The following is a 25,067-nucleotide window of genomic DNA, read 5'->3' as shown; positions in this document are numbered from 1 at the left end:
CCTGTTCTCTGCTGTTTTTGGTGTTTTCTGTTTGCTGGTATGTGTTTTTTGCTGGTTGCTGAATGTTTAGCAGGTTTTATATTCATCCAGCAAAGTCTTAATTTTTGGTCTTTAATGTTTATCTTATGTAACTTGAACTGGGGTTTCGGGTCCCCTTAAAACCTGCTTTTACCTTAATCCAAAAAGACTATGGAAACATGCACATTGAACATTCTTGGAGGGAGTAATTACAAAATAAATTTCCTCAGATGCTTAGATTATGTTAGAACCGTGAATTCTGTGTATCAGATTCAATATAGACATTAAAACAAACATCAAAATCTTAGATATTCAGAAATTCGGAAGCTCATATCCTGATGCAAAGTAGTGTTGATGTATAAAAAGAGATTAGCCATGGGAAGATAGCAAAAGTTATTCTGCAGATATGCTTAGGGGCTTTAATTATCACTCCATATCTAATACAGGAAAAACATGGGTCAAAGATGGCCTTTTTGGATGGAAATCCACCGGAGAGGCTATGCAAGCCAATTGTTGATCATGTTCAGTCCCTAGGTGGTAACATTCAGATGAATTCCCGGTTACAAAAGATTGAGCTAAATCATGATGGAACAGTAAAGCACTTTGTTTTGGCCAGTGGTAATATTGTCGAAGGAGATGTTTATGTATCAGCTGTACCTGGTAAGAGGAAATCTCTTTGATGAGAGTAGATGGCATCTTTTTCTGGCAGTAATTAGTTTTTCCTTTTATTCCTTTTAGTGAGCTTGACTATTTCTTGCAACTTGCTATACTTTGGAGTTCACTTACCTACTATGGTCAATCGTGGGCATTACTGCAATGCCTTTTCCTCTTTCTCATCTCCTCTTGTTGACTTAATGAACTTATGTTTGTATATGAAATAGTTGACATTGTCAAGCTACTTTTACCGGAAGAGTGGAACGAAGTTTCCTACTTCAACAAACTTGAAAAGTTGGTAGGAGTTCCAGTAATCAACATTCACATTTGGTAAGTTGCAATTAATTAGAACATCTAGCTCATCGAATTATGAATGTATCATGTTTCCATTGTACTATCAACACATAACAAATAGTGGTGCATGGTTCAGTAAATCATCATCCAAAGGTTTAGTATCTATATTATAACCATTTTCAGTGACTTCTTTGTTAATATTATTCTTTTGTCTCATCAATTATTTTTGAACATGGTTCTCAGTCAGAGCTATAATTGTATTTTACATTTCTCCATTTTGATATGTTAGTCTGCCACTTTGATTCTTATGTCTTTGAAACTTTAATGTTTGTTGACAGGTTTGATCGAAAACTGAAAAACACATATGACCATTTACTGTTCAGCAGGTATTTACATTCTGCATTTCTTATCCATGGACAGCCTTAAATAATGTCATATGTTTATATTTGTTACATGCTTCAGCTTCTTTTTTCAGTTAAGGTTTGCATGATTATTACATAAAAAATTTGGCACTACTTTTCTTGTGATACATATATTTTTCAATTACATGTGGTAGACTTCTTCTTAATGCTTTTGTATTTCAATTTTTTTGCATATTTCACTTTATTACCAGTTTATGTATTCCCCTTGTCTCTTTTTTGCATCACCCATGGTTATCAATTAAGAACAAAGGAGATATGACATGTCTATATTTTTGCATATACAGATGTAGCTTCTTGGAATCGCTAAGAGAAATTTACCCTGTTTCTTGTGCAGGAGTTCTCTACTTAGCGTCTATGCAGATATGTCTGTTACTTGCAAGGTGCCTACCTATAGGTTCTTTATCCTTTGTACTTACTGATAGAGAAGTCATTTTTAAGTAACTATAAATGAAACATTCAAAATTCTCCTATGTTTTGCAACACGGGTATCACAGTTCATAGTTTTAGAATACATAAGCTTTTTTGTTGCTGAAATAGAAATACATTTGAAGTTAGAATATCTCTGGAATAATAGAAACATTCAATACAGAGCTTTTCAAATGTAAAATAATATGTATTGAAAATAAAATAAATATACTTTAATTACATTGTAAGTTTTTATCATCTCGCTGACAAATCTTCAGACACTTAGTTGTGGTTTGGTGGCATACATTAGAGTGCTGACAGTGCATTCATTTGCACCATTTGTTGCATGTTCTGAACAATGATCTAGTTTACTAAAAAATCTAAGCAGTTAAGTAGCAATAACCCAGAGGTTCAAATCCTATTACAAGAACTTTATGTGTTTCAAATTAAAACCAGAACTTCCACCAGTCCCCTGACATTCCCCAAAGCAGTGTTCATATAGCCTTAGAGAAATCCCTTACAGTGTAGTTCTAAACTTCTAGGACAATAAAGAGACATAAAAGATAAAAAAGAAAATAACAAAATTCCCTTTCCCCCAAAATAATAATTCTTTTTACATAAAAACAAATGCCTAAACCACCTAATGTCTATATTCAACTTCAAAATGACTTCAAAGAGAATCTATTAATACATCTCTTTTAGACTCAGTGAGTCACCCTTGAACAAACTGAAACCCCAAATCCAAACCTGTCCTCAAATGGCAACATAGTTTGAAAGATTCTTCATGTTCTTTTATGCATGCACTAGACCAAAGATTAATCATAGTTGCACCGCCCTGGGGGACGGTGGAACAAGTTTCTGGGACAGGGGGACAGACGGGCCTTAATTTGGGGATGGTGGGGGGACGACGGAGGGATAAGAGGGGTTTTATATAGTATACATATGGTACTGAAAATGCTAGTAATGAAAAGATGTATTGCAATATAAGATATAAAGATGCAAAAGAGTGGATACTTGAACATTGCATTGAATTGGAACATCGAACATTGAGCATAAATTGTCGAATCACCAAATAGCCAACACTGGAATGTCCCCCCATCCTTGGCGGAGGTGGCAGAATTTGGTGGCACCGTTGGGGACAGGGGAACAAAGTCCCCAAGTCCCTAGTGCATCCTCGTCTCTGGGACGTGGGGCACAATAAGGGGGGGATGCATCTCCATGTTACTATGAGAAAAAATGAAGGTTTTCAATTTTTTTGGGCAATTAACAAGATATGAACCATATGAGAAGAATGACCCTTGCATATATAAGAATGAGTGAGACATAAGACAACATAGGATTATGGCAATATATAATTTGACACACAAAAATGAAATGCTTTAAGTAAATAACTAGTAGTGGAAACAACCTAAAAGGGAACTAGTGAGGTAATATGCCATGTTCACACCTGATGTATTTACCTGACACACTCAAAACTTGTGCTCTAAAGATGAGGGTTACTACACCCAAGATTCATATGGCATAACAAATAAATCTGTATAGAATTGTGAGAATAACCATAATTGATTCTTTATTACTTCAATATAATGAAACACAAATGTTCAAAAATTACAATGCTTAGCCTCATGGTCTTTACTAATCCAAAAAACCAGCACTACTACTTAACTCCCAAATAACTGATAATAATGATCAACTTTTTCCTTCTAAATGATCAACTTTTTCCTAAATGATCAACTCAATTCTGCATGCATAAACACTAGTCCGAGCCTCTCTTTTATAGCATTCTTGTGCGTCCTGAACATCCCACTCCTCTTGATGAACAATAACAAGGATTCTTTCACCCATAATGTATATGCCCAGCAATATAAGTGAATGCATGACTCATTCCGTTCCTCATATCCATGTCAAGATGGGTATGTTCATGATTTTATTTTATGAGCGTTAGAAAAACGTGTTTTAATGCATTTGCTCGTAGGCCACAAATATTAATTAATCTAGACTCCTAGAAGAACACAATTATACTACTAAGAGGTGGGGTGAATCAGTAGTAGATACAAACTTATGAACTTAAATGCAAATGCAAATTTTTAATCTTCAAACTGAAATCTGAAAGTAGTTAAAACTGAAACCAAAAGCAATGCAACTGCAAAAGAAACAATCCAAATTATTTTAAGTGGAAGCCTATGATGGGAAAACCACAGTGAGAAATGCTGCTAGAATCTACTATCCTAATTTAAATTCACAATTGAAGAATTTACAAAATTTTGAGGCACCAACCCAAGGAATCACCTAAATATAAGGGATATAAATAGATATCTGTTAGAATTGTTTACACACACACACACACACACACACACATACATAAGTAATACATAAAACATAAAACATAAATAAATTACTTTTAATCAGAAGTTGAGTTGTACAAATTTATTTGTTAAGTAGAATGGAATCAGAAATTATACACACACAACTATATAAATATATACTAACACACACACACACACACACACACACACACACATATATATTATGTATGAAAAATATGTAAAAACCCTTTGCCGGCTATAACTCTATAACACCAATTTCTTTTACTGAATTAATAGCTTGGCAATTTTTCTAAATAACTATGAAGGACAAGCCAATTCGGCTCGCTATGCCAAATGAACATCAATTTACTGAATTTTGAATTTGTCTCTATCCAAAATGCAGATGCAAGTAAACAATGTTTTTATTCCATCCCTTTGGGAATATATGATTTTTGGTCTATTGAGAAATATATTTAATATTCAAAATACAGAAACTAAAATGCCAGGAATACAACGTGCAACTTTATTAGTTCGAATTTTCTGAGACAAACAAATTAATGTCAAATAGTTTTTGCACATTCAGACAAATTTGGAGTGATATAGAGGAACCTGATTTTCAATCTCTCTGCAGAATGTAATTGCAATGGGCCGCCCAAACTTGAAGAACACAATTTCCAAGGAATTGATGCCATGGATGTGATGAGCAGTTCCTTCAACCCCAACACAATGCACCTGCTACAACCCCAACCCATGCTGATACTACTTCCCCCTCATGCTAGCATACACTCTAATCCCAAGCCACAATCTTTAGTATTCCCAATTGCTGCTATAATTTTCCTCTTGTGATTTCCAGAGAATTAAATCACAGGCCCTGTTTGATATTCGCCCAGCCTCCAATTGCAATTGCCAAACCTTTAGGGAGGATGTAAATGGTTTGTGAACACAAATCACCACCCTTAGAAAGCCAAACGTCAACCTTTAGACCAACTTCAAATTCCAGTTTGCAACAACACAGTGTGATGGGAAATTCCTCAAACCCTCTCCAACATTCAGGCAAGTCTCACAAATGCTAATCTCCAAAGATACAGGATGGACAATAGGAGATATGCAATGCTATACAACAACACAATTTGCTAACCACCCTTCCAATGCAATTCTCAAAAACTTCATAAAACCCTCAGCTAGATGCACAATAATTTCAGCACAATTAATAAGATTATTCTTCTCCCTAGATACAAAAGATACAGTAGGAGAATGTTGGCCGATTGTATACTTCAGCACAATTTCCAAGAACTTTCTAGACTTAACCCTTATACATTAGCAAGGGCATACAATTCAGAACTCAGGAAAAAGCCACCAAGGCACAAAAAGAAAATATATAAAATGTGCTTTTCCCAATGAAATGAGCTCTCTTTTATAACCTTTCGTTGGCCAAAAGTTCCTAAAACACTCCACTTCATAAATCGTGGAAGTTTCCCAAAAGAACTCAACACTTCAAACTATCCAACATACTTTTTAGAAATATCTCTTAAAGTCATTATTATAACAATATAAATATTATTATAATAATGCAACTTAATAATTAATAAATAAGAGCTCATGCAATTATTAAACTTATTTACTACAGGTGACGACCAATTGCTAGAGCCACTCATTGCACTGCTAAAAATAGCAACTGCTTAAAATAAACTTACTAAAACTAGTAAGTTCACAACTAGGACCCCCAAAACACCCTGTCAACTCACGAGAGTCGCTATGATGAGCTAACTCCATCAACTACATAGACTTTCCAAAAAATGGGACATTACAGAATAATATTAAGTATGTATCCAAAATATATGTGTAGTATCTATTTGGACTATATATTCAAATGTTGTACAATATATTTCTGAAATCTTATCCAGTTACAAGAATGATCATATATATACATATTAGTAACAATGAAATCAGAATTATATATATATGAATGACTGTTCTTAATAGAATCTAATTTAGGAATAGCAAGTCTTTGTAACAAATCCACATTGAAGTAATGACTCATTGATGAGGAACTAGGAGGAAACGTGACTTGTTGGTCTGCAAAGTTGGTGTGACTTTGAGAAGACAACTTGGGGCTCTGTACTGTTAAAACCTTGACTATGAGATTCTCAAAATTTGAGCCTTTTCTTTGCTTTGTGGTTAATGTTTTTCTTTTCCCTTTGCGGTTCCCATATGTGTGAAATCTCTTGGTGTCTCTTGGGGTTCAGCTCTTCGAGCTTGACTTTGATTTCTTTGATCTAATATTTGTAATGGAATTAAATGATGAAGCACGAGTGCCAAAAGGATTTAAAACTAGAGAAACCATTTGCGAAATGAAAAATGAATTTGGAGAATAAAAAAATGGAGAAAAAATGAAACTCTCGTATAGGCTTGTTCTTATAGAGGTCTCTGAGTTTCCATACCCACCTTCTATAGATTTTGATGGAAAATTTGTGGTGGCAACAATGGAGCAAGGGGGAATACTGGGGTCTGGCTCCAATGGATGTTGAAATGGTGCTGGAATCAACCCTATAGACCCCAGAGAAGGACAGAATGGTAAGTTATCTTTTTGTACTTGTAAGACTCTTACCCTTTCTCGAAATGAACATACGAGGACAGCCATTAAAACTGAAAGAGCAAGACTGAAAAATATTGTAATTTTCTTTGTTGCCATGGATTTTGAGGTGTTACCATCAAGAATTTTTTTTGATGAATGGCTGAATAATATATGGGGAAAGAAATTAGGCATCCAAGTGAATTTCTTAAGAATGTTGCAAAAGCGTTTTTTGTTATCTTTGAAAATAACCATAATATGTAGGAAAGGGTGCTAAAAAACATTTTGGAATGTTGGTAAAGCCCCTTTTAGGGCTTTCCCATGGTTTGCAGAGGGCAATATTGAACTAGTTATACCTCGTATTTCTCCAAACTAGGTTGAATTAAAAAACCTCCAACTGAAATTTTGTCCCTTTCTTCCTAGGTCTGGGCTTTGTTTTGTAAATTAAAGAGTCCAAAATAACTCTCTCTCATTTGAATGCAAGGGTTCTTATTGCCCTTGCTCCTCAAGTTTCCATCCCTGATAAGATATCGTTGAGCCTTGAAGATAACCTCTATGAGTGGGAATTGACCTTGCTTGGCAATATAAATGCTTGTTTTTATTGTAGAAAGAAAGGGTATAATAGGAAAAATTGTCTTAATCATAAGGGTCTCAATATTGTGCCTAATCAAAATCTTAATAATGATAATAACAACCCTAATAAGACTACGAAGGAAAAAAATAATGAGATATTAGACGAGCAAAATATTCAAGACATTGATAAAAATGACGGTGATAGATCTAATGTGGAAAATTATGGAAATTTTGATGATTCTAATATTAAGAACAATTTTGTTTCCCTCACCAATCCCCTCTTTTAGGACTATGAAGTTATTCCAAAATCTAAAGCTGAAAAGGCTTATCTCATGTCCTATAGCCTAGATCGACCTAAACTGCCTAATAATGACCAAGGTGTCCCAAGTAGAAAGGATACCCAACAATTGGCATTCAAGACCATTAATGATAGAGCTGAAAAAGATAGAAATAGTTAAATGACATTTTTGGAATATAAAGACCTGTCACTTGTGAGGACAAATATATGAATGATGGAAAAAATGAAGATTAGGTTGAAATTGATAAAAAATTGTTGACCCTACTAAGCAAGATGGATTCATTGAAGTCATTGCCAAAAAAATGAGAAAGATGATAGATAAGAATTCTATCATAAGTAACAAATCAAAGAAACTAGAAGTGTCTGATTGTTTCAACAAGCTATATAGATTGCAAAAACTCTCTTAATTTTGTTTAAAATGAATTTTACTAGTTGGAATGTGAGAAGCCTTGAGATGCCAGATAGAAATTATGTTGTCAGAGAATGGAGGAATAAATTGTAGAACATAGATTTTGTCTCTATGCAATAAATTAAATTGATGGAATATCACTCCACTATTATGAAATTTACTTGGGGGCAGGTGAAACATTATATATGTTCTCATGAGAAAGGAAAAGGGGGAGTAGCTATTCATATTAACCTTGGGAAGATCAAATTGTTGAAAATGGTTTCTCACCTTGCAACAGTGTAGTGTGGGTCACCCTAAAGTGGTAGAATAAAACATGTGGAATATGCAACATTTATGCTTCCAAGGACTATATATAGATATATATATATATATATATATAGAGAGAGAGAGAGAGAGAGAGAGAGAGAGAGAGAGACTTTGGAATTGGCTTGCTAAGGCTCTCCTAAAGGCCCATTGGATAGTTGTTGGTGACTTTAACATGGTGGAGATAGGAGAGGAGAAATGTGGAGAAATAAGAAATCTTTGGAAGGGAAATGTGTAATGTCCCCATTTTTGTCTTTATCAAAGTTTCGTGGATTAGCCTATTAATGTGATCCTTGTAGGCTAATTATTGTGGATAGAAGGTCTTTTGAGGTAGTGGCTTGACTAGGGAGGGTCTTATCTTCTTCACAATTCAGTAAGCTACATTTTGATTTTTGTTTGGCTTAGATTGGACTTCATTTGGGCTTAGTTTTGTGTACTTACTATTTGTGGTAAGTGGGTGTTGATCGAGATGGACCCTTTCTATTTTTGGAAAGTGCATTTGGTCACATGGAGAAATGATAGATATGACACCTATTTCAGATGACATATTTAAATGATGAGTATTTTGGGAGTTATTATATTTTTAGTGGCCAAATTATTATTAAATAATAAAATGACTTATTAAAAAGTTATAATTTAACTTTATAATTTCACTTAAATTGAAGGTTGAGTTATCAGTGGAAAGTGTCATTTATTAATTAGTTAAGCCAATTCAAGTGAGAGAATCTAATGAAAGCTTCTAATTAATGTTGTGTGGTGAAGCTTCCTGAGTGAAGTTACATTTTGGCAACAAAAGGGAATCTGAAAGTTATAAATACAAGCCCATTTGTTTAGAAAAACATGCTTGAATATTTATTTGCTTTTTTTGCCTTTGTGGCTTTTCTGAATTCTAATTTTGTGTGCCCTTACTGAAGTATAAGAGTTATTTTGAGAATTACTCTTGCAAATTGTATTGAAGTATACAATTTGTCATTCTCCTACTGTTCAACTATGTCCAAGGACAATTTGCTGTTGTGATTTATCTTTTGATTATCTCTTGTGAGGGTTTTCGAGTTGTGAGTTTCCATCCATTACTGATGTATAATGGATTGGATTTGAGATTGTGACATCTCCTTACTGTGTTCATCTGTGGCTGGAAGAAGTGTTTGTTAGTTAAGAATTTTGGGATCAATTTTGAAAAATCTAGGAGCAAAGTTTATATATTACTGACCTGTGTATGCTGGTTAGAGTGTAATGTCCCCATTTTTAGCAGGTTCCTGTAGTTGGCTAGGTCAGTTCACTATTGCGACCCTTGTGAGCTGACAGTAGGATTTGAGGGTCTTAGTTGTGTGGTTGTAGGCTTTCCAGTAGCCTATGGTGTGTTTTGGCTTCGTTTGAGGGACTTACTATTTAAAGTAAGTCAATTTGTTGGTTTCGATGAGCTCAGTTGATTCAAAGGAGTTGGAGGATGCTCTTAGGTTTTATTTTGGGCTTCCGGTTTGGGCTCCAAAAATCTTGGAGGGAGTGTCTATTTATAGTAAGTCACCTCGTCAGGTTCATTCATCGTCTTTCATCATCATGATCACTTTGGTGTTGTCAAATTTCGATTCTGATGCTTCTTCAGTTGTTTTCACAAGATGGGTGAATTATTATTATTATTCATCTAAATATGTTGAGGTTGCTATTTTTGTTGGTGTTGTTGGTTGGTCACCTCAGTATCATAACTTGTTGGAACCGGGACGAAAAGTTTTAAATCATGGGAATAAGAAACAATGGCCTTACATGTCAGAATTTGAAGTTATGGTGGAAAATGCCATTTTCAGAGCCAAAAACAATTAATAAATTACCTTATAATGACACTTTATTATGTTTTAATGTTGTGTGAGGGAAGCTTCTTAAGTGAAGTTCATTTGGGAAGCTTTGTGCTATTTGGAGATTATAAATATGAGCCCATTTGATGAGTAAAGCATCTGATTATTTGTTTATCTCTTTGCTTTGTTGTCTTTGTGACAGTTCTGAGTTTGAGATTTTGTGCCTTTGCTGAAGTAAAAGGGTTTTGGTTTTGAGTTGTGCTTTGATTCCATAGTTGAAGTTTTGTGGAAATAATTCTGAGAATTATTTATCTTCTTGTAGCTGGAAGAAATCAACTAGGGTTGTAGCTTCTTGGCTATAGCGACTGTAATTAAGAAGTGGATTGGAGATTGATCAATTACTACATTGCATGGCTAATGGGAATTGTGACTGGCTCTGATCATTCCTACCTGCAATTTCATTTGGAAGATTACTATGCATATCTGTGGTTGTCGTCTACCTCCCTATGGTAGCATTTGATATTATTTGGGCTGGTGGCTGCGAAAGAGTTTATGAGCCTTGCAGTTCATCTCTAAGGGCTGCGAGTTGATATCTGGGTCTACAATTATATATTTCAGACCTGCACTAATGTCCATTGGACCTGCAAATATTTCCTAAGTGCTACGGTTTGAAGTTTGGTGCCTACAAATTGTTCTTACAGGGGTGGTGTTGACTTTTGGACTGTAAGAGCCTATGTTCAAGCATACAAAACAATGTTTTGGGGGTTAAAACAGTTATATTGGTAGTGGATGCTGCATTGGCATGAGAGTTTACAATTTGCTTCAAATCAGGTTCTTCATAACCATAGTTTGAATGTTTGTAATTTCCAGTTGCCATCGGTTATGTTAGCAATAAGAATTTGCATTGAATAAACTAGATGTCAGATTGTAATTACATTGATGCATTGAATGAACTGTTATAAGTGAGGATTAGTAAATTCAATTCTTGCAAATCTATTTGGCATAGTCATTTATAATTTGTATTAATATTCTTTGCAAAAAATTGAAATGGAGAAACAAATACATCCTAATCAGCATTAGTAATAGAAATAACGAAGTTGTTAGGCAAGTGTTTGACGAAATGTCAAACCTTAGAATTTGAAAGAAAATTGTTGTTTGGTTTCACCATAACCAGGCCAAGGTTATTATAGTGGTATCATAGCGGTTTCCTGCCATCCTGCGGGGTAGGAAAGTTATTTTATTTTCAGATTTGTTGTTGCATTTGGAGTGACCAACACTCTAGCATTTTCTAGCCATGGACAGACATAGGAGGACTGACAAGTCTAGAAGTTGCTGGAGTAATGAGGAAGTTAGTGTGAAAATGAATGCTTTGCAAGAGAGTGTGGAGAAACTCAAGCTTTATCAACAGAAATTGGCGGAGAGCTTGTCGGATCCAGAGACAGTTGAGAGGGCAATTGGGTATATGGTTTTCGCCTTTAGAAGGCCGACATCGATGTTGCAGAGAAGGAAGCTTGAGTTTTCGCCAATAGGTGTCCATGATGCAGATGTACCTATATTTAGTATGACACCTGCTAGTCCTATCCTTAGTAATGATGATGGACTTATTTCACAGGGACATGTGGATGTGTTAGTGCCCGTGGTGGATAGTAGCACTAAGCTTCAACAGGTTGAAGCTCCCCGAGTTGCGAAGCATAACTATTCGCAACTAGTTGCTGACATGGATTACCTTTTGGAGTGGGGTAGCACCTATTATGAGACATTGTTAGAGAAAGAAGAGGAGGTGGTTGAGCTCACCCAAGAGCTTGAGGTGATTGTGGACTCTCTTCAGTGTACTCAATTGGCTCTTTAGAAGTCACAGTCATGATTGGATGAGGTGACCGTGGAATTGGAGCATGTTTAGACCACACCAATGCCAAATCCAATTCATTTTCATATTGTGGTTGGTGGTGAGTTTGGTTCTATGGTTGGGGATGATGGACGTGATGATGTGGCAGACACATCCATTTCGGATATGGGTGCAGTAGGTACGGATGAAGTAAGAGTATCAATGGAGTCAAGCTCTCATGTTGATTTGCTTCCTTCTGCCGGAAGCGAATCTATTTCTTCATCTCATACAGCTAATAGCATTGGATAGTTGGTAGTGACACATTTTCAGAGGGATCAGCTGTGGGTCGCAGGGGAGCAAGTTGATGCTTCCACATATAACTTCTACTGCATAGAGTCTTTCATGGAGTATCTTTTGGGGAGTTTGGATTTGTGGGAGGATTCATACAGAGTGTTTGAGGGTACTCTTATCCGAGGCTCTTGTGCCATTTAGAGGTTGGTGGAAAAGATTATAGAGACTGTCTACTATGCTTCCCCATAGGGATTTTGAGGTTGGGTTTTTGAGAGGATTTCCTAGGATCTTGATCGACCAGTAGTTCAGAGTCAAAGATTGGAGCCATCTTCTGATCCAGAGACTGATACTGATAAGCCCTCGACAGAGATTGGAAGTTTTTATCAACATTACACTGTGAGGAGTGCTTATCAATTTTATTTTGACTCACAGGTAGAGGATTTGGTTTCATGTTGGTGTGGGTTGGCTCCAGTTTCATGCCATCCATTATGGGATGGGTTAGCACGAGCTTTTGTAGATGAGATTGATAACTGCAAATTAGACCCCTTGCAGTGTCTGCACACCCAAGACAGTTTGGCAGAGGGTCGAGTTGGTGGTAGTGTTACAGGTACCTATGGTTGTTATCATCTCCATAGTGCAGTTGGGTGTGAGTACCAGTTTGATGGGGACTAAGGTGTGGATAGAGTTGGTATTTCAATTGGGTTGAGTTTCAATGAGTTGTTGCCTTCATCATTGCCTTGGATCAGTTTTCAAATGATTCTGATGTCAATGTCCATTATATGGGTGTTGGTGCTATAGGAGTTGCTCGTACACAACAGGGATAATACGCAATTCTACCTTTGGGATCTAGGTGGATTGTGATGTCCATTTTGCTTTAGGATTGCTTGGGGACAAGCAATCTTAGGGAGGGAGGACTATAATGTCACCATTTCTAGCAGGTTCCTACAATTGGCCAGGTCAGTTCACTATCAGACCCTCGTGAGCTGACAGTAGGATTTGAGGGTCTCAGTTGTGTGGTTATAGGCTTTCCAACAACCTATGGTGTGTATTGGCTCTATTTGAGGGACTTACTATTTATAGTAAGTCAATCTGTTGGTTCTGATGACCTCAGTTGAGTTAGAGGAGTTGGAGGATGCTCTTAGTTTTTATTTTGGGCTTCCGGTTTGGGCTCCAAGAATCTTGGAGGGAGCGTCTATTTATAGTAAGTCATCCCGTTAGGTTCATTCATCATCTTTCATCATCAGGATCACTTTGGTGTTGTCATATTTCGATTTTGATGCTTCTTTAGTTGTTTTCGCAAGATGGGTGAATTATTATTATTATTCATCTAAATGTGCTAAGGTTGCTATTTTTGTTGGTGTTGTTGGTTGGTCATCTTAGTATCATAACTCGTTGGAACTGAGATGAAAAGTTTTAGATCATGGGAACAAGAAATATTGGCCTTGTGTTAGAATTTGAAGTTATGGTGGAAAAGGTCATTTTCGGAGCCAAAAGCAATTAATAAATTAGTTTATAATGACGCTTTATTATGTTTTAATGTTGTGTGTAAAGCTTCTTAAGTAAAGTTCATTTGAGAAACTTTGTGCCATTTGGAGATTATAAATATGAGCCCATTTGATGAGTAAAGCATCTGATTATTTGTTTATCTCTTTGCTTTATTTTTGTGACAATTGTGAGTCTAAGGTTTTGTGCTCTTACTGAAGTAAAAGGGTTTTGGTTCTAAGTTGTGCTTTGATTCCATAGCTAAAGTATTGTGGAAATAATTTTGAGAATTATTTATCTTCGTATAGCTGGAAGAAATCAATTGGAGTTGTAGCTTCTTGGCTGTAGCGACTATAATTAAGAAGCGGATTGGAGATTGATCAATTACTTCATTGCATGGCTAATGGGAATTGTGACTGGCTCTGATCATTCGTACCTACGATTTCATTTGGAAGATTACCATGCATATTTGTGGCTGTCGTCTACCTCCCTGTGGTAGCATTTGATATTATTTGGGCTTTATGATTTTTTCTTGGTGGTTGCGAACTGGTTTATGAGCCTTGTGGTTCATCTTTGAGGGCTGCGAGTTGATATCTGGGTCTGCAATTATATATTTCAGACCTGCACTAATGACCATTGAGCCTGCAAATATTTCCTAAGTGCTATGGTTTGAAGTCTGGTGCTTGCAAATTGTTCTTACAAGGGTGGCATTGACTTTTGGACAGTAAGAGCCTATGTTCAAGCATACAGACCAGCGTTTTGGCATTAAGACAGTCATATTGGTAGTGGATGCTGCATTGTCATGAGAGTTTACAGTTTGCTTCAAATCGGGTTCTTTATAATCATATTTTGAATGTTTGTAATTTCCAGGTGCCATCGGTTATGTTAGCAATCAGAATTTGCATTGAAGAAACTAGATGTCAGATTGTAATTACATTGATGCGTTGAATGAACTGTTATAAATGAGGATTAGTGAATTCAATTCTTGCAAATCGATTTGGCATTGTCATTTATAATTTGTATTAATATTCCTTGCAAAAAATTGAAATGGAGAAGCAAATACATCTTGATCAACATTATTAAAAGAAATAATGAAGTTGTTAGACAAGTGTTTGACGAAATGCCAAACCTTAGAGTTTGAAAGAAAATTGTTGTTTGATTTAGCCATAACTAGGCGAAGGTTATTACATAGAGCTTTCTGTGCATTCTTGAAGGCTACCATATTCTCTTGTAGCAACAATTGGCATTATTTTTCATGCCTGCGATCACTTTTGACGGCTTAGCAAACACCAATTAGGGCCTGCGTTTATCTTCAGACATGCTGTAATTGTATTGGGAGAACTTGCATTGAGTTTTGTGACTTGCGTTGCAAGTTGGGAGCCCATGTTTTGCTGAAGTGGGGCTGCGTTCAACACCTAGAGGTTTGTAATTTGATTTTGGAACTCCACTATACTATGTGAGGCTCATGTAGCAAACACCGAAGGCCGTAATTTGGTTCAGAATTTAATTGGATGCTCTAGAACAGGTTCTATGTTTTCAATTGATATAAATAAATGAATCTGCAATTTATTACTGTGCAAGGACACTGAATGAGAAAATTGTTCTTTGTTCATTTCTAAATTAGTATCATAATTCAGCTAGTAGAACTTTTGCAAATGAGTTGGAACTAAATTTACAAGATTGCTACTTGGGAATTTGTAGTTTGTGGATTAGTTCAGCCCATAGCAATTTAAATCATATGCTAGTTTTGGAGAATGCTTGCCAAGTGTTTGACAAAATACTAGATTGTTGATTAATGAAAGAAATTGATGTTTTGTTTAAGCTATAACCAGACAGGGTTATTACAAAATAAATGTTTTTTCTGGGTTAAATTCAAAAGAAGATTGAATCTTGTTGATCCGATTAGTAGGAAAAAGGATATATTTTCTCATATCTGGTTTACTTGGTCAAATAACCAAATGGGGAGACAACGAGTCTATTGTAGACTGGATAGAGTGTATGTGGATGCTTCATTAATCATTTTTCCTTCCTCAGATTGCCTATCCGCTATTAGGGTACGCTTGCCTCTATTTCAAACCAATCCCCCATATGTTTTACAATGACTATTGAAGATTTTGATGGTGTACATGCCAATAATAGACGCAAAGGATAAAGATAGTATTTTCCAAAATACTCAAAAAACATTAAGAAAAAGTCCCTGTCTCATAAAACATGCCACATTATATTTACAGATTAAGAGTCTCCAAGATTAATAGTAGCAAAAACATGAGCAGAAGGCTGCATCATGGGAAGAGACGAGAGCAATGGCAACCATTAAGAAGAAGCTACTAGTAAACCCTATAGTCGTGCTTCTTTTCCACAAATATTGAATGATAAAATGAATGAGGAAAACGAGCTTTTGTTTAGGTATTCATTTCCAAATACTAGGAAGAGAAGATGCCAAGTTGCTCATTGCTAACCAAGTCTTCATCGATTTCCTCTCTTTTATTCTTTTTTGTATTTGTAATAAGGTCATGTCTTATTTTATGTCTATGCTTAGAGTATAGTTAGATGTCTCTAGGAATTACGTCGGGTAGATGTAAGAATAATGCATATTACTTAGTTATGATAAGTGATATTTTGTGTTATATTTAATCCGAGTAATTTGATATTGTCAATAATGCATTGAATTTCAAAATGTAATTAGTGGTTTACTTAATTGGTGAATTATAAATCAATAAGTTAACACTAAAATAAAAAATGCATTTATTGATAGAATTTTCAAAAGGAAAAAGTCCTAGGGGTGTTATGAGTCATAGTCAAAGAGGAGGCCAAGTGTAATCACGTTGGAATCAGGAATGAGTCTCCATGATGATGAGGTCTTGTAAAAGGAGTATTGTTTCCTCATTTATGCCATGTGTCATAGTTTTCCCCTAGACTTTCAGTTGTTATTGAAGACAATTAGGAGTCTTTATGGGACTTTTTGAGTGAATTTAGGAGAGTCTTGCAGTTTTTTGACTTGTCATCATGTGGTCATTATGGAAGAATAGTTTGACAAGTATTAGGCATTGTTTGGAGCATTTCTAGGACCTATTTTCAGAGGTTTTAGTTTTCATTCGACTTAGGAGGTTCCACATTCTTAGGCATCATTTATTGAGCAGTTGGAAGCAGTAGAGGAGGATTTTTGATAGATTCTATCATTTGTACTTCATTAGGCATTTAGTGAAGAGGAGCCTTTGGATTTTTTTGCATCGTGCCTATTCTGCAACTATTTCTGTGGAGTTGATGTTTTGAAAGCCTTTGAGAGCTAAATATATCTGATTTTGACCTATCTTGTTACTTTTCTGTGTGTGTATCATTGTGAATGATGTTTACTTTCTGTGTTTTCTCAAAGACCTTAAAGCTTGTGTCTCCTTTCTGCACCTATTTAAGTTCGTGAATTAGTTGCATAGGTCATATGTTGTGCATTTCAGCTTAGATTCATTTAAGCCTATGTATGAAAGTTTTATGCAAATAATTCCAATCAAAGGTTGTGTCTGCAAATCGTTATAAGAAATCTCATTGTGCTGTTTAAGGATCAGGTCCTTCATAATTTTGGTGTATCACCTTAGTTCTTTTTTTCTTTCAATGGTTACATTAGGTTTCTATCCCCTTTTCTATAAGTTTTATCAGTTTTGTTTAAAATAGGTGATTCAGATGATCAAACCCAATAGAAAACAGCCTAGAATCTGGAGGTTCAGTCAAGTTATAGGTCATCCACACCTTTGATTGATCCCATGTTCTCCAGAAATTCCGAGTGTTTAGGTGCTTAGAAAAGGGTGCAATTTCAGGAGTTAATAGAGATATTTGACTCAAATGTGTTTTCCTCTTTTTGGAAGGCATGGACACAAGTGAGAAGGATCTTGGGCTACAAAGGTGCTATTAATACCCCCCATGTTTCTCTGTCATTGATAGGTCTCTTTGCTGGGGTCTACAAATAAATGGGGAACCCCTAGCCCTTACCTAAAGTTGCTTAGCTAAACATTGGAATGAAATAGGCATCTCTGTCATTAGAGACATTTTGATTGATATTAGGCTAGGGACATGATATGAGCTTAGAGATAAATTTGATATTCCACATACTTACAAGAAAACATATACTCTGATCAGTAAAGCAGTTGGCACTTTTTTCCCCGACATACTGGTGTCTAGTCTAGATATGAATAACATTCTTAAATGACAAGATAGGACACCCCTGATGGATATTTCTATGAAGAAGATCTATGATATGATTAGGTATGATGCTTATATACTTATATCATTGAATCCGAAATGGAGCCTTGAATGGCTGGACTCCAAGTGGCACTTTATCTTAGACAATTCTTTGGCATCAACCTAGTGAACTTAGCTTTGTTTTAGATGGACCCATCTTCTTAAACAGCTTTCTGTTGGCAATATTGTACTCTCTCTTGGCATCACCCCTTTGTCATGTTCTCTTTGTCATTGTCCAGAAACTAGAGAACATATTTTCTTTGATTGTAAATTTGCGACCTTTGTCTGGTCTCTTTTCTTTGGCAGACCTATTAGCTGGAACTCTCCATCTAATTGTACTTGGATTGAAACTCTTGCTAGTTTTTTCATATTTCTGATGCCAAGCTCAATAAATTTTGGTTAGTTTTATTGGCGAAGTTCTTTGGTTTATTTGGAAAAAGAGAAATGAAAAGTTTTCAAGGGCACTAAAAGGGAACTTGCTGGGTTTTGCAAAGAGTTCATTTATTTCGTTATCATGCCACAGGTTTCTACTATATTGGAATTGTTAAGATTATAGTCTCATTCGGATTGAAGTTTTTCAGACTATTATTATGATATTAATATATTTATATATATATCTGTACTTGTGAAATTATATATATATATATAAAATTTGATCTTCACAAATACACACACACACACACACACACATATATATATATATGGATCAAATTAATTATATTAATAATGATAAAATGCTGATGGATCGCATCATTACTGTTTGTATATATTAAAGATCTAACGAATAGTATTAATCAGAAAATATTTAAATGTATAAAGTCAAGCCCATGGAGGGCCATGACTCTCCATGGCATCTGCCATGGGAGAGTCATGTCCCTCTGCGGACATTGACTCTCCTTGTATAATATAATGAATGCTATCGGTGACTGCTGAAAATCAATATCAATATCAAGGGCATAACGATTACCAGCAGTCACCTGATACAAGTTATCACCATTACATCATATTCTGATTTGAATATTGAATAAATTCAGTGACTTCTGATATATACATTAAATACGTCTAACATATGTATTGAACATTACAGTATAACTGTATAGATATAACCGTAATCCAAGTCTGATATATATAAGAGCATTAATTTTCTCTATAAAGATCCAATTTCCTTAATAGGAAATTCCAAAAAGTAGATTTATGGTATTGTTGCAGGAGGGAGCACTTCTTGTCTACAAAGTTGTTATGCAATTTGCACATTATTTTCATACCTACAATGAGATGCTACATGAAAAGGAAAGAGAAGCTCTCAAACAATTTGTAAAGCAAAGGTCTATAAACATTGAAGAGCATAACAAAGAGATCATGAAGACACATGGACTAGACACCTCTAATAGGGAAGTCACTGCAGATATGCCTCCACTTGATCCTCCGGTTAACATAGATGATGAGAACACAATTACACTACTAAGAGATGGTGGGGGGGGGGGGACGGTGGCGGTGGGGTGTGAATTAGTAGTGTAGAAAATCGTTAATCAATTTTTATTGATTGATTTACTTTGTAAGCACCATATATCAATTAATGTAAACACAAAATAATCGCAAGAGACTATGCACAAGATATATCATGGAAACCCAACTCAGGGAAAACCACCAACACAGAGATTGGTAGGAGTTACTATCCTAATCCAGTCTCAAAACAATTCCCTCTTTTCAATTACAACTTTAAAGGCTACAACCCTAAGGAGCAACAATTCCTCTCCAGAGCTATAACTCTTTAAATATTGAGCACCGACTCCTTCACTATGAGCTTCAACTCTTCCTCACCATAAGCACCAACTCATACAATTTAAACATTAACTAAACACTCTTAGTATCAATCCAAAGAAACTTCAAAACCTTATAAGAGCAGCAACCCACTATTTTCAAGCACCAATTTTAAAACATTTGACTTACAACAAAATCTGTGCACTTTGAATATAATTAAGATGTGGGTACATTTCAAGTATAGGCTTACTTCTTCTTCAAGATGAAATCTGTTGTTATACTAAGAACCATCAGTTCTGAACTCAATCGATCTCTATGTTCTCGATTCAATTTATCAATACCACTATCATTGATATAAATCTGCTTTATTGTGAGATGGCAACTGTAATGTCCCCATTTTTAGCAGGTTACTGCAGTTGGCCAGGTCAGTTCACCATCGCGACCCTTGTGAACGGACAGTAGGATTTGAGGGTGTTAGTTGTATGGTTATAGGCTTTCCAGCAGCCTATGGTGTGTTTTTGCTCTGTTTGAGGGACTTACTATTTATAGTCAATCTTTTGGTTCCGATGAGCTTAGTTGAGTCAAAGGAGTTGGAGGATGCTCTCAGTTTTTATTTTGGGCTTCCAGTTTGGGCTCCAAGAATCTTGGAGGGAGTGTCTATTTATAGTAAGTCATCCTGTTAGGTTCATTGTCTTTCCTCATCAAGATCACTTTGTTGTTGTCAGATTTTGATTCTGATGCTTCTTTAGTTGTTTTCGTAAGATGTGTGAATTATTATTATTATTCATCTAAATACGCTGAGGTTGCTATTTTTGTAAGTGTTGTTGGTTGGTCACCTCAGTATCATAGCTCGTTGGAACTGGGACAAAATGTTTTAAATCACAGGAACAAGAAACAGTGGCCTCACATGTTAGAATTTGAAGTTATGGTGGGAAAGGTCATTTTCGGAGCCAAAAGCAATTAATAAATTAGTGTATAATGACACTTTATTATGTTTTAATGTTGTGTTTGGGAAGCTTCTTAAGTGAAGTTCATTTGGGAAGCTTTGTGCCATTTGGAGATTATAAATATGAGCCCATTTGATGAGTAAAGCATCTGATTGTGTTTTTTTTGGTTGCTTGTGAAGAGTTTTTGAGTTTGCTGATTTCTTTGCCCTTGTTGAAGTATAAGGATTTGGAATTAAGAAGTGCCTGGTAATTCACAACTGAGGTATTGTGAATTAATTCTGAGAATTGTCTTAATTAAATTATAGTATTTCCTGACTGTTATGTACTGTACCTGGGAATTTCATTGTGGCTGGAGAATTTGTGATTTAGAATGCCAGTTTTGTCTACTGTTTGGCATGGTTAAAGAGGAATGTAATATGGCTGCCATCCCTATATTTGGCAGCGATTTCAGACTTTGTGGAAGGCTGTAATCAATTATTGGAGGGTAGCAATCAGGTTTTAGAGCACCTACGATTATAAGCAAGGAGCATGTATTTCTGAACCTGTGTAAATTGAATTATTGCTTGAGAGCTGCAATCCATATTTCATTTGTTAGAAGTCAATTTCTAGGTTCATTATTGCATTCTTGTAAATTTCCAAAAGTTAATTTTTAAATTGGATATTAGTAGTAATGTCATCAATTATAGAATTACTTTTGAATTGTTTAGTGACGTTCATTTGTTCAAATTGATAAAGACTTAATCTATTAAAATTGTGAGTAGCTGGCTGTGAATTTAAAGCATTATTTATTGAGTGATAATAATTTGCCCGCCAAATGTTTGACAAAATATCAAACTGTTGATTAGCAAAAGCAAATTGATGTTTGTTAAGGATATAGCCTATTGAGGGTTATTACAATGGTATCAGAGCGGTTTCTTGCTAGCATATAGGATTTGGGCTCAATTTTTATTTTGTTCGGTGCTGACTTTGAAGATTTTTAGAGCTGATTTCTAGAGTGAGCAGCACTTTAATTTCTCTAGCTATGGACAAACATAGGACTTACAATTCTAAAAGTCAGTGGAGTAATGAGGAAGTTAGCTAAAAATCAATGCCTTGCAAGAGAGTTTGGAGAAACTGAAGCTTCATCAACAGAGGTTGGCGGAGAGTTTGTTAGATCCCACGATAGTTTAGAGGGTAGCGAGGTATATGGATTCCACCTTTAGAAGGCTGACATCAAGGTTGCAAGGAAGGAAGCCTGAGTTTTCCTCGATAGGTGTCCATGATACTGATGTAGCTATATTTAGTACGACACTTGCTAGTCCTATCCATAGTGTTGATGATGGACTCATTTCACAGGGACATGCGGATGTGTTCGTGATGGATAGCAGCACTGAGCTTCAGCAAGTTGAGGCTCCCAAGGTAGTTGCTATGGTTAGTCCAGAGGCAGTTGATGATGTGGATGTCATTGACTTTTCAGACTCATTGGAGGAGGGAGTTGTTATTGGCGACTTATATGTCAACTACTGTAGTGTTGCTCTAGTACAGGTGGCAGTTGCTTCCTTTGGTGGGATTGAGGCATGTATGGAGTCACCCAACTATGATGTTGGTGATATAGGTGTTACAACGAAGTCAGGAGATGTGGATGCAGATGGTATGGACACATCTGATGATACTATGAACTGTATGAGGTATGATATCCCTTATCAAATATTGGGTGGTGACTCTAAGGAGGTTTTTGACAAGTCCTAGGATCAGTGTTTATAGGATCGATCTTTTGAGGTGGAAGTTGAGCCATGCGGGGATATTGATATTGCGAGGGCTTCCATTTCTTCAGATGAGGAGTTGGTTGAGGTACATTGTAGTTGTATCTTGGGTGCAAAATTGTGCGAGGATGATAGCACACGTCTGAGCGATCTTGTGGTGGGCAGTTCTGATTTAGTTTCCTATCATAGTTTAGTTAGTGAAACAAGGAGCTTGCATAGGAGGCAGGGGTTACAGAGGCATCATGTGACTAGTCAGTTGAAGGTGAATGAAAGTGACATCTCTTCAGCTTTTGAGCATTATGATGCGATCCATCTGATGTTGGCTACATTTGGTTGGGGTGCTCCTATGTCTGATGAGCACGGTGATAGTACTCTTTCTCTAGTAGAGGTTGATACGCTTCGAGAGGATATCAGAATCTTGAATCATATCTATTTGCAGCTAGTTGCTGATAGGGATTACCTTCTGGAGTGGGGTAGCACCTGTTATGACACAATGTTAGAGAAAGAGGAGGTGGTTGAGCTCACCTAAGAGCTTGAGATGACTATGGACTCTCTTCACTATACTCAGTTGGCTCTTCAGGAGTCACAGTCATGATTGGATGAGGTGACCGTGGAGTTGGAGCATGTTCAGACTACACTAGCCCCAAATCTAATTCATTTGCATATTATAGTTGGTGGTGAGTTTGCTTCTATGATTGGGGATGATGGACATGATGATGTGGCAGATACATCCATTTTGGATATGGGTGCAGTATGTACGGATGAAGTAAGAGTATCAGTGGAGTCGTGCTCTCATATTGATTTGCTTCCTTTTGTTGGAAGCGAATCTATTTCTTCATTTCATACAACTGATAGCATTGGACAGTTGGTGGTGACACATTTTTAGAGGGATCAGCTGTGGGTCACAGAGGAGCAAGTTGATGCTTCTACATTTAATTTCTACTGCACAAAGTCTTTCATGGAGTATCTTTTGGAGAGTTCGGATGTGCGGGAGGATTCATATAGAGTGTCTGAGGGTACTCTCATCCGAGGCTCTTGTGCCTTACAGAGGTTGGTGAGAGAGATTGTACAGACTCTGTCTACTATGCTTCCCCATAGGGATTTTGAGGTTGGGTTTGCTGAAAGGGTTGCCCAGGATCTTGCACGACCAATAGTTCGGAGTCAAAGATTGGAGCTGTCTTTTGATTACCAATTTGATGATGATGAGCCATTGATAGAGATTGGGAGTTTTTATTGGCACATTGAGGAGTGCTCATCATTTTTGTTTTGACCCATAGATAAAGGATTTGGTTTCATGTTGGTGTGGGTTGGCTCCAATTTCATGCCATCCATTATGGGATGGGTTAGCACCATCTTTTGCAGATGGGATTGATAACTGTAAATTAGACCCCTTGCAACATCTATACACCTAGGACAGTTTGGCAGAGGTTGGAGTTGGTGGCAGTGTTTCAGGTACCTATCGTTGTTACCATCTCCACAGTGCAGTTGGGTGTGAGTATCAATTTGATGGGGACTTAGGTGTGGATAGAGTTGGTATTTCAGTTGGGTTGAGTTTTGATGAGTTGTTGCTTTCATCAGCACCTCGGGTCAGTTTTTAGATGATTCTGATGTTGATGTCCGTTATTTGGGTGTTGGTTCTACAGGAGTTGTTTGTACACAGCAGGGATAGTATGCAGTTCTACCTTTGGGATCCAAGTGGATTGTGATTTTCATTTTGCTCTAGGATTGCTTGGGGACAAGCAATCTTAGGGAGAGAGGACTGTAATGTCCCCATTTTTAGCAGGTTCTTCAGTTGGCCAAGTCAGTTCTCCATTGCGACCCTCGTGAACTGACTGTAGGATTTAAGGGTCTTAGTTGTGTGGTTATAGGCTTTGCAACAGCCTATGGTGTGTTTTGGCTCTGTTTAAGGGACTTACTATTTATAGTAAGTCAATTTGTTGATTCCGATGTGTTTAGTTGAGTCAAAGGAGTTGGAGGATGCGCTCAGTTTTTATTTTGGGCTTCCGGTTTGGGCTCCAAGAATCTTGGAGGGAGCGCCTATTTATAGTAAGTCACCCTCTCGGTTCATTCATCGTCTTTCATCATCAGGATCACTTTGGTGTTGTCAGATTTCGATTTTGATGCTTCTTCAATTGTTTTCGCAAGACGGGTGAATTATTATTATTATTCATCTAAATATGTTGAGGTTGCTATTTTTGTTAGTGTTGTTGGTTGGTCACCTTAGTATCATAGCTCGTTGGAACTGGGACGAAAAGTGTTAAATCATGGGAACAAGAAACAGTGGCCTTACATGTTAGAATTTGAAGTTATGGTGGAAAAGGTTATTTTCGGAGCCAAAAGCAATTAATAAATTAGTTTATGGCACTTTATTATGTTTTAATGTTGTGTGTGGGAAGCTTCTTAAGTGAAGTTCATTTGTGAAACTTTGTGCCATTTGGAGATTGTAAATATGAGCCCATTTGATGAGTAAAGCTTTCGATTGATTATTTTCTTTTGTTGCCTGTGAAGAGTTTCTAAGTTTGCTGATTTCTTTGCCCTTGTTGAAGTATAAGGGTTTGGAATTACGAAGTGCCTAGTAATTCATAGTTGAGGTATTGTGAATTAATTCTGAGAATTGTCTTAATTAAATTATAGTATTTCCCGATTTTTATGTACTGTACCTGGGAATTAATTTCATTGTGGCTAGAGAATTTGTGATTTGGAATGTCATTATTGTCTGTTTGGTGTGGGTAAAGAGGAATGTAC

General features: G+C 36.4%; 1 protein-coding gene across 1 annotated transcript in view; it reads left to right on the top strand.

Annotated features, from left to right (window-relative positions):
• Positions 1 to 25,067, top strand: part of PDS3 (phytoene desaturase 3) — a 206,270-nt gene that overhangs the window by 151,124 nt on the left and 30,079 nt on the right. The window contains exons 8-11 of the mRNA XM_089813998.1: positions 465 to 678; positions 900 to 1,002; positions 1,305 to 1,352; positions 1,723 to 1,768. Of these exons, the coding sequence (XP_089670124.1) occupies positions 465 to 678; positions 900 to 1,002; positions 1,305 to 1,352; positions 1,723 to 1,768 (411 nt within the window). The remainder of the gene's footprint in view (positions 1 to 464; positions 679 to 899; positions 1,003 to 1,304; positions 1,353 to 1,722; positions 1,769 to 25,067) is intronic.

Source organism: Cupressus sempervirens, chromosome 2 (genome assembly GCF_028749045.1).
Source record: "Cupressus sempervirens isolate cs-2001-9-10 chromosome 2, ASM2874904v1, whole genome shotgun sequence".
Taxonomy (NCBI): Eukaryota; Viridiplantae; Streptophyta; class Pinopsida; order Cupressales; family Cupressaceae; genus Cupressus; species Cupressus sempervirens.
The sequence above is the reverse complement of the archived record's forward strand: the minus strand, read 5'-3'. Positions and strand labels throughout refer to the sequence as shown.